Here is a 10,611-nt window from a genome sequence, read left to right on the forward strand (position 1 = left end):
CAGTCTTGAGCAATAACAACATCAATCAAAAATAGTGTACGAATAAAACCAACCAAACCTCAGACATGTGAGAGTTTTCAATCACATGCGTGAAAGGACCTATGCGCGTGTGAGTGTGTGACTTTGTCACGCGGACGGGTACCATAGTAAACATGTTGGTTTCATATTAATAATAATAATAATAATAATAATAATAATAATAATAATAATAATAATAATAATAATAATAATAATAATAATAATAATAATAATAATAATAATAATAATAATAATAGTAATAATAGGGATTTATTTATTAATGCATTTCTAACCTCTATCCACTATTTATTTATTAATGCATTTCTAACCTCTATCCACTATCCCATCCCAATAATTTATTATTATAATTGAAATAATAAATGCATATAGCTCGTACCCAATCAAATAACAATTAACAAAATAATAGCATATATTTTAGTTTTATAAAATAATACGAGAACACTCACTCTGCGATCTTTTCTAAAGATCTTGACGAACTTATGACGATGCTTTTATTATGCTGACACCTCTAGCTTGCCTTTGTGATTTTCTAATAACTTTATCACTCTAATTAAATTAGTAATTGTTTTCTATACATGAAAGTATCAGATGGATGACCTCTATTTATACTATCAACTTTAGAGTGCGTATTAAGCACACTTATATGTAGCCTTCATGAATTATCAATTTGATCTACTACGTGTCATCTATTCTTGTAACCTTAACATTTAAGAAATGTAACACCTCCATCTTAGTAGCTTATTCATGAGAAATGGATAGAGTTTCAACATGACTATTATTATCATCTTTAACATAATTATATATATATATATATATATATATATATATATATATATATATATATATATATATATATATATATATATATATATATATGAATTAATAATATATATATATATATATATTATTAATTCATATATATATATATATATATATATATATATATATTATCACGATGTCCTTTACTTCCATTTAATAATACCTTAATATTATTATTAATTCATTGTAGTATTTAATCTATGTATAATTTGCAAATAAAATAAACATATAAAGGAACACGAGTACTAATTAAAAGAGGTAACCACCTCATTTAATATAAATATTTTATCCGTTATCTAAAACACAATGCTTACGTTAGGCAGTTCTAACGAAGTTCAGTTCAGTCCAACATATATTTTCTGTGACCATCGTCACAAACGCGTTCATTTGACCACTTAATAAATTATCAACTCATAAATTATTATTTCACTTTTAAATTTAATTCCAATCAATTATATATAATTTAAATATCATATAAAATAACAAAAGTTACTCATTTCATCTAGGTCAATGACCAGGGTGTTACATTAAATGAGTAAACTTTATACAAAATCTACAAAATACTAACATAAATCTAGTTATAGGCAAATCGGTTTGCAAAAACACCCAACTCATAGGCCCAAAAACCCGACATACATTCTGGTATCGTGATTTCAAACCCGTGGAATTGTGGAAAATAACCATCGTGGTCGAATATAGGGCACGACATTGCCATGTCATCAAAAGGGTGGCGATTAGATAACCATAATTAACGCAGCAAATCAAAAGCCTTTATTCTCACCGCTACCACCAACTCCAGCACTGGTGGGAATGTTTCATTCAAAAGTTGTAAACCGTTTTGCTTTGTCTCTATTTGGTGAGAGGCAAACATAATCAAACCATAAACATAAACAGCCTCTTTAAGTTGGCTGTTCGAAGCTTCTTTTAAAAAATCAAGCCCTAACTCGGTGTATTTAGCGTCAAAATAACTTATCAAAACCAAGCGAAAAATCGTAGTAGGGTTTCCAAAAACCGTACAAAGATTGAAAAGATAAATCAATTTAGGGTTTCCCCAAGGTGAGAGTCTCCACTGATCTAAGGAAAGCCTTTTAAATACCAAAGGATCTTCGGAAAGCTTCAAAAAGCTTTTGCAAACCGACTTAAGGATGAACAACTGGTCGGATGAATTCTGACCAACTCGAGATAAAATTTCCACAAGCATATCTCGTGGAAGAGTTTCAAGAATGTTCGCTTAAGTAACTTCCATTTTTTTTAACTAAAAGATAAAAAGGATGAAAATTTTTTATGGTTGGTGTACTTGAGAGAGAGTGGTTTCTGTAGATGAAGATGATGGGAAAATACAACACAGAGAAAATATTCAACTTGCTTTCTGCCATTTAAAGTTAATTTTTGGTGATACTGAATTGACGGCTTAACACGTGTGCATTTAATGATGATTTTATTTAAGTATAAAATTTCATTCTAATTTTATTTCAATTACTATCTATATCTATCTATATTTATGGGTATAACAAAGTCAATATTTGCCAATTTATGAGATATATCATATATAGATTCAAAGCTAATTTTTTGAATCTAAATTTCACGATTAATCTCGACTAATCTATATCTATCTACACATAACTAAAAAGTGACACCCAATGTCAATAAATGAGTATCATTAAGCCTTTTAGTAATCAAATAAAAAAAATTAATTTTAAGACTAATAAGCCCTTTAATTGGTATTTAATTTGTAGAATTCATTCATAAATTAATAAATATCTTTCAATACATAACTTTTTGGGTGTGCATGTTTCATTTAGTTATCTGAGTAAGTCATCATGCACTTCATATTGTATCATAAATTTGAACTTAATGTTGAGTTTTTCATTAGTTTTGTATACATGTTGTGTGATCTATGAGGGTTATATGAGCAACAACTTATTGAAACTCATATCCTTTGTTTCATGAAACCGAGGAGTGTAAATTTGGCTCTAAATTCTTATGGAAGTAAAACTTGAATTTAATTGGATGTATTGATGATCTCTTGATTGATTCGATGGATACCATTAGAAAGAAGAATAAAGCTGTTGTTATAGATCATAAGAAAGAAGTAAAATAGTTTGAACTTTGAAGCTAAAGAGGTTCGATTCACCGCAACATCCCATGTATCCATCCTCCAGCTCACTTAGTTACTTTGCCATTTTTGGATATACTTTCATTTATCACAATTGTTATTTATCACTTATCATTTGTATACCTATGTCACAATGCATTTTCTGTAAACAATAATCCTATATCCGAGTAATGTTAAGGTCCGTTTGCATCGGATATTGCCAACTAAATGCTATATATCCATGGTAGAAATATATTGTTACTTTTGCAAACACACACGTCAATGCTTGCACAGTAGACTACTACGTCAAACCACCTCAACTACAAGTACAGAACACGAACCATAACTATTTTCGTGCAACGTACGAGCAATGCACCTAGTCTTAAGTAATTTGGATTGACTTCAATATCTTTCAAACTTCAACTAAAGGTGTTCAAAAACAAGTGTTGAACCTCTCCGAATGCTCTTTGCGAAATTCAAGTTACCTTTTATGATTGGATCTCAAAAAGATGTAAAGGAAAGGTGATCGATTGGCACAATTGGCGACACAATCCGCAAGTGTTCCTATCGTGATCTCTATGTATGTTATAGATTGCTCGTGATTGTTTAGCTACTCTTGTTTAGGTTACTAACTTAGCATCCTCATAAGGTAATGCTTTCGTGTTCTTAGGTTGCCTAAACATTGGCATACCTCTGTGTATTAAATCTTTGATATTAATAATAATAATGTTTGCCTTTCAAAAAAAAAAAACTAAATATCAATAAATAAATTGACTAAATATTTAAAAGATCTTAGCTTGATTAACTGTAAACACGTAAATAGAAATAAATTTTAATTCAAAAATGTAAATAGAAATAATACATATATTAACTGTAAACACTTTTGTTACTTCGTATATTTTAATTTTAAAGAAGACACTTTTGTTTTAGATTTTGTCTTTAAAAACATTCAAATTACTTCTTCCACCACAAACTGTGCAATAAATAATTATACTGTACAACTCAATAATGCATATATTTGGTGGAAAGAGCATTTGTAAATTGTACAGAGTACTTGCAACGGTCTATTTTTTGTTTAACGGATACATTTGCACTTTATATATATATATATATATATATATATATATATATATATATATATATATATATATATATATAACACCATATACATAAACAAAACACTTCAAAATAAAAAAAAAACACACACTTCACACACGCATCTTCAAAAATGGTGACAATTCCCCGATGATCGTCTCGTTCGATGTTTATTACGGCAGTAGATTCGATTACGAATCCAAATTTTACGATTACGAACGTGGTTCAAAAATTTCGTTTGAAGACATCGACATTCGAGACGTTTGTTTAGACGAGTAGCTTGAATTTTTGAAGATAAATGTACCGTTTGAACATACAGACGTGTTATTTTTTGACGACGACTGTGTTTCGGAATTGTCCGCTCTCTATCTTTGGACCAAGGAATGATGGAACGGTATAAAAGAAACTCTCCTCTTCCGTTCAAATCGAATTTCTCTGTATTTGGAATTTGATGATGATGATGATGATGATGTATCATTTGACTTTAAATAAAGTAGTAATTGTATTAGGACTTTTTAATTATTGTAATTTTTAAGTTTTTAGGACTTGATAATTATTGTAATTTTCAATTTTTTAGGACTTTTAATAAATTGTACTCCCTAATCGTTTTTTTATATCAATTTAAGTGTGTTTTTATTTACTCAAAAATAACATCACAAACCATAAAATGGAAGCAATAAACTGATACTACCGATACTATGAAACCATAAAATACTAACATAAAAATAATAATATTTACTCTTGCAAAAATAAAACATAAAAAAATAATAACATCACTAAACATTATGCATTGTTTGTTGTACAATACAACCTGTTAATGCGTAGAATGAGTGGCTTTATCAATAATCTTGTTGGATACTTACATAACCATCAAAATACAAAAGATACCAAATCTAAATAAATCATTCAACCGGGTCATGAAAAAACCTCAGATCATTCAACCGGGTCATGAAAAAAACCTCAGATCTTCCGGATCATTGACCCTCATGGTGTTAGCAATGCATTGAGTCACAATTCCATAATTAGACTATAGAGATCATAGTTATTTCTCTCAGGAACAAGCAGATCAGTAAAAATATTTGTCGCTTTCATAGATCTGCTTGTTTTCGGAGAGAAAGAACTCGGATGTCTAAGTCACCCAAACATTAGTGAGCCTCTTGAATGTTTTGATTAAAAGATAAATGAGAAAAAATGTAGAAAATTGAAATTGTATTTTGTTTGTAGGAGTAGATGATCAGATGATGGGAAATTGAAATGCTGCAACAACAGAGAGGACAGAAAATGCAACTTGCCTTCTGTCCATGTCCTTTTAAATTGGGAGTTCGATGATCCTTTCACACTAAATTTGACCCATCCACACCAAACAAACACAAACTTCCTATTTTATCCTTAAACTACTCAAGTAAATTTACCATTTATAAGGGTAAAATAGGTAATTTAGATGATTTTTAGTGTGACGAATTTGATTTTTTGGTATACTCAATCTAATAAACCCTTAGATTAAAATTATTGGTCACAACAAAATGGAAGCGATAAAATGATAGTATGAAACCATAAAAAAAAAATATTTACATTAAATAAGTAAAATTTATTACAAAATCTAAAATAAAACATTAATCTTATAGATACAGATGTCGTCTTGCAAGAAAACGCAACTCAAACAACCAAAAACAAGACATGCATTCCGGTACGGTCCATTCAATTTCCCTCCCAAACTTTGGAGAATAACCATTGTGGCCGTTGATAAGGCAGCATGTTGCCAAGTCATCAAAAGGATGGCGGTTCAGTTTCCACATCAACGCATCGAACATATCAAATACCTTTGTTCTGGTTACAACCAACAAATCAGGAACTGACCATGGTGGGAATGTTTGATTAAGAATTTGTAATCCGATGTTCTTTTCATCTATTTGATGGGAGGCAAACATGACTAAACCATATACATAACATGCCTCTTTAAATTGCATGTTCAAAGCTTTTTCTAGAAAACGAAGCCCTATATTTATGTATTTACCATTAAAATAACCCCTAAAACCATAGTGAAAGATCGCATTAGGGTTTCTTAAAAGATAACAGCGAAGGAAAATACGAATCAACTTAGGATTATCCCAAGGTGAGATAGGCCACCTATCGAAGGAAATCCTTTTATAAACCGATGGATCCTTCGAATGCTTCTTAAAGGCTTTGTAAACCAACTTGCATAAAAATAATATGTCCGATGAATCCTGACCAACTCTAGATAAGATTTTTACAAGCGTATCTTGTGGAAGATCTAGAATGTTCGGTTGACGAACGTTAACATCGATTTTTTACTTTTTTGCGATATGCATAACATCCATCTATGTCTTTTGTTTAAAAAGTACTAAAAAATGAAAATTTTCTAGTTTTGTGTTTAAAAAATGTGTATGTGTACTTTGAAGTTTCTTTTAGAAGAAGATGATGGAAAAATACAACAGCTGTCCCACCTTATGGTTTGTAAAGTTGATTTTTGGTGATACGAAATGTCAATCCAAATCCAAATTACTTAATAATTACTTACTAATATTACTTGAGAGTATATCCTATTTTACTCTACAAAAAATAAATCAAAACTAAATAAAAAGGTGGGACCTACAAGTCCATCACAACACACACTCCATAATTACCTACATGATAGGGATGCATGTACCTTACTGTTATCAATAAAGTAAGTTACAAGCAAAACATTTCCTTTTTGTACTATGGTATTTTTTTTATATGTTAGATATAGAAATTACAACACAAATAAATTAAGTACAAGTTACTAGTGCAACACTAACCATATATGCTCTCTATTTGAAATTTGAGATTATATTATATGTATCATAAGAAACATAAAATCCGTCATCATCTTTAAAAACTATAGTTTTGAGTTATTTTTGATAAATACAAAAGAACTAAATGACACACACTCTTTTGCAAAATATCCTTAATATTTCATCATGAAGCATCATGATCATCAATTTGATTTTTATCTGTAGCAGCAACTAAAGTATCATCGTCAACAATATTCCCATTCAAATCGTCTCTAACCATGTCAATATTCTCATTTTCTACAAGTTGAGGACCCATCAGTGTGTCACTATGGAAATGTGTTTCTACATCATCGATACAAATTTGTTCATCCATGTCAAAATTATCTCTAGGAGTTGTCTTGATCACAACTTTCCAATCTTTACGAGCAGGATCTGCAACATAGAATACTTGTTGTGCTTGCGAAGCTAGGATATAAGGCTCTTTAGTTTGCTTTAGACCTCGAAAATCGAGTGTCGTAAACCCATTCTCATCAACTTTTATCCTGGAACCACTTGATATCCAATCACAATGGAACAAAACTATTTTCTTGTCATCACCATACCGTAACTCGATTATATCATTTAAAACACAGTAGTAAGTTACATCTCCCACAATAGGATCGTTATCTCTAGCACTTGAGAAGCTACTTGTTAGAGCCTGAAGTATAACTCCGCTATTTTGTGTTGTCCTATACTTCTCTACATCTTTAATGTGAAATCGGAAACCATTTATGATATATCCCTTATATTTCTTTACAACCTCGTTTGGACCGATTGCCGATGTCTTTATATCACTTGTTATTCTGTTATCCCCACAACTAGCCATGTCCTCATCAACCTGATTTGAGGCAATTTGTTTATAATAAGTTTCGTTCAGTTATATCATCACTACATTATCGTAATAAAACTAGTAAAAATAACTTACGTAATCAGACAACCACTCCTCAAACTCCTGACTATGTAAACGTTGAATGTCACGCTTACGTTTATTCTGATTTTGATGACTAAGAATATTCAGATGCTCTCTGCAATCAAAGTAACAAAAAGAGAATAATGTACATTATCGTCAAAATTACACAATGTCATATAAAAAAATAATCTCATAACATAGTAAATTTAAATAACGTAACTTACATTCGTAAGAAATCTATTTTACTACAATTGAACAACACATGTGAGTGTGCAATAGCCAAAATGTCATAGCCGAGTTTTACTACGTTTGTTGTACCAATTGGTCCACCAGCCATACAAAATATTGGTAAAATAGTCTCATCACCACCATCATCATGATTTCGGCTAGTCTTATTATGTATGGTCTCGACATCACTGGCTAAATACAGAGAACAAAATGACAAACACTCTTCCGCTAAATATCCTTCTGCAATTGAACCCTCGGGTTTACTCTTGTTTCACACATAAGATTTTAATGTACCTAAATACCTGAGTGGTCAAAAAATGTTTATATCAGATTCAAAAAAAGTTGTATTCAAATGAGTATAATTTACTAAAAAATAAATGGTCACCTCTCGATTGGATACATCCAATGGTAATGAACAGACCCCCCTAATCTGGCCTCTGAAGCTTGATGAACCGTTAGATGAATCATGACGTCAAAAAATGATGGTGAAAAAATCCTTTCTAAATCACAAAGTATTTTTCCAATATCTTTTTCCATTTTAAATATATCAGTAGGTTTAAGAACTTTTGAGCATAATTTTCTGTAGTACCAACATAACTTCATGATAACAGAACGCACATGCTTAGGTAAAATATTTCTTATGGCCACGGGAAGCAACTGCAGCATCAAAATATGATTATCGTGACTTTTTAGGCCTGTAATTTTTGGAGGTTTTCCCTGAATGCACCTAGAAATATTAGCTGCATAACCATCTGGCACTTTCACACTTTTAGGCACATCACAAAATGTTTCTTTCTCTTTTTTATCCATTAAGAAACATGCATAAGGCAAATACACTTTGCCATTTGATAAAGGTTGTTGATGAAGTTCATGTCTAATACCCATTTCTTCCAAATCACGACGTCTTAAATGATCCTTGGTCTTTCCATCTATATTCATTAACGTTCCAATGAGACTGTCACATACATTCTTTTTAGTATGCTTTACGTCTATATTATGACGTATTAAGTTGTTTTTCCAGTATGGTAACTCAAAAAAATACTTTTCTTCTTCCAGTTATATGGTAAGGATGGGTTATCCTTCACAAGTTTTTCAAATTTTATTAAAAAACCTTTCAGCTCTGCAAGCACGTGTTCCCTTGTTAAGCAACGCAGTCGCCCTTCATGTTCTTTCGTGCCATCAAAAGAATCTTTATCCATACGGAAAGCATGCAACAATTCCAACCAGCGACGATGTGCCATGAAGATATCTTTTTGGGAGTTTGATAACCGTATTGACCTGGTTAGCTTATGGCATGCAGGACAAGCTAATTTACCTTTAGTGCTCCAACGCGATAAATTTGCATAACCAGGAAAGTCACTTACCGTCCATATCAAACCAGCACGCAGTGTGAAGTTACTCTTATTTGATGCGTCATAAGTATTAACTCCAGTATCCTACAACTCTTTCAACTCATCAACTAGAGGTTGCATATAGACGTCTATATTATTACCTGGAGCAGATGGACCGGGTATAAGTAAAGTTAGGAATAAAAAAGGTTTTTTCATGCACAACCATGGAGGCAGATTATATGGCATCAAAACAACAGGCCATGTACTATGTGAAACACCCATGTTTCCTAAAGGGTTAAACCCATCACTCGCCAAACCAAGCCTCACATTACGAGGTTCTTTAGCAAATTCACTATTCTGATAATCGAATGTTTTCCAGGCTGGTGAATCTGCTGGATGTCTTAATATACCATCTTTCGTACGACTCTATTCATGCCATCTCATCAACTCGACCGTTTTAGGCGACATAAACAATCTTTGCAAGCGTGGTATGAGTAGAAAAAAACGCAACACTTTTGCTCCAACCTTCTTACCTTCATAATCACCATCATTATCAGCTTGTGTGGTTAACTCACCTTCAGAATCATTATTAATTTGTTTATATCTTAAGGTCTAACATACGTCACACTTAATTTTGTCCTTGTTTTCTTTCCAGTACAACATACAATCATTTGGACAAGCATCAATTTTCTCATAACCAAGACCCAAACCTCTTATTACCTTCCTTAATTCATACAATGAATTCGGTATGGAAGAATGAGGGAAGGCTTCCCTAATTGTGCCAAGAATCATGCTGAATCCTTTTTCATTACATTTTCTAACACACTTTGAATGGAAGAGTCTAACAATGAACGAAAGAACAGAGAACTTACAGCCGGGATATAATTCTTTCTTTGCATCTTCCAATACTTTATAAAACTTTTCAGCATTTAAGTTTGGTACAGTCTGATTTTCAGTTTGTCCGATATCATCATCTTCATCTTCAAAAATATGGAAGACGGATTGGGCCAATCCTTGCATATCATCTTCAGCATCCCACATTGGTGTATCATCTGGTTCGAAAAACACAGTTGGAATTTTATAACCTTCGAAAAACCCGTCACATAGCAAATATGTTTTAGCCTGGACCCGATCAACCCATTTTTGATTACCGCAATGTATGCACGGATAATATATATGACCATCTTTTCCCTTTTTAGAGAAAATACGTTCTATAAATTTGTCAAGTCCTTTTTTATATGCAGGGGAAGATCTACATAAGGACATCCAAGTCGAGTCCAT

At 31.7% G+C, this 10,611-nt stretch overlaps 2 protein-coding genes across 2 annotated transcripts; both read right to left on the reverse strand.

Annotated features, from left to right (window-relative positions):
- Positions 1–1,606: 1,606 nt before the first annotated feature.
- Positions 1,607–2,059, reverse strand: LOC139889436 (putative F-box protein At1g67623). Its single transcript, XM_071872390.1, has one exon. The coding sequence runs from the start codon at positions 2,057–2,059 to the stop codon at positions 1,607–1,609; it is 453 nt and encodes a 150-aa protein (XP_071728491.1).
- Positions 2,060–7,006: 4,947 nt separating this feature from the next.
- Positions 7,007–10,611, reverse strand: LOC139889437 (uncharacterized). Its single transcript, XM_071872391.1, has 9 exons — positions 9,996–10,611; positions 9,856–9,905; positions 9,586–9,756; positions 9,111–9,435; positions 8,385–8,928; positions 8,294–8,301; positions 7,996–8,191; positions 7,787–7,886; positions 7,007–7,699 (listed from the first exon to the last, which is right to left on the reverse strand). The coding sequence occupies exons 1-9, from the start codon at positions 10,609–10,611 to the stop codon at positions 7,007–7,009; spliced, it is 2,703 nt and encodes a 900-aa protein (XP_071728492.1).

This window comes from Rutidosis leptorrhynchoides, chromosome 2, assembly GCF_046630445.1.
Source record: "Rutidosis leptorrhynchoides isolate AG116_Rl617_1_P2 chromosome 2, CSIRO_AGI_Rlap_v1, whole genome shotgun sequence".
Taxonomy (NCBI): Eukaryota; Viridiplantae; Streptophyta; class Magnoliopsida; order Asterales; family Asteraceae; genus Rutidosis; species Rutidosis leptorrhynchoides.

Coding starts and splice junctions, on each gene's coding strand:
- LOC139889436 (XM_071872390.1), bottom strand. CDS start 2,059: ATGCTTGTGGAAATTTTATCTCGAGTTGGTCAGAATTCATCCGACCAG.
- LOC139889437 (XM_071872391.1), bottom strand. CDS start 10,611: ATGGACTCGACTTGGATGTCCTTATGTAGATCTTCCCCTGCATATAAA. Junction 9,906..9,995: donor TGATGCTTGTCCAAATGATT/GTATGTTGTACT, acceptor ATGATTCTGAAG/GTGAGTTAACCACACAAGCT. Junction 7,700..7,786: donor AGGAGTGGTTGTCTGATTAC/GTAAGTTATTTT, acceptor GCCTCAAATCAG/GTTGATGAGGACATGGCTAG.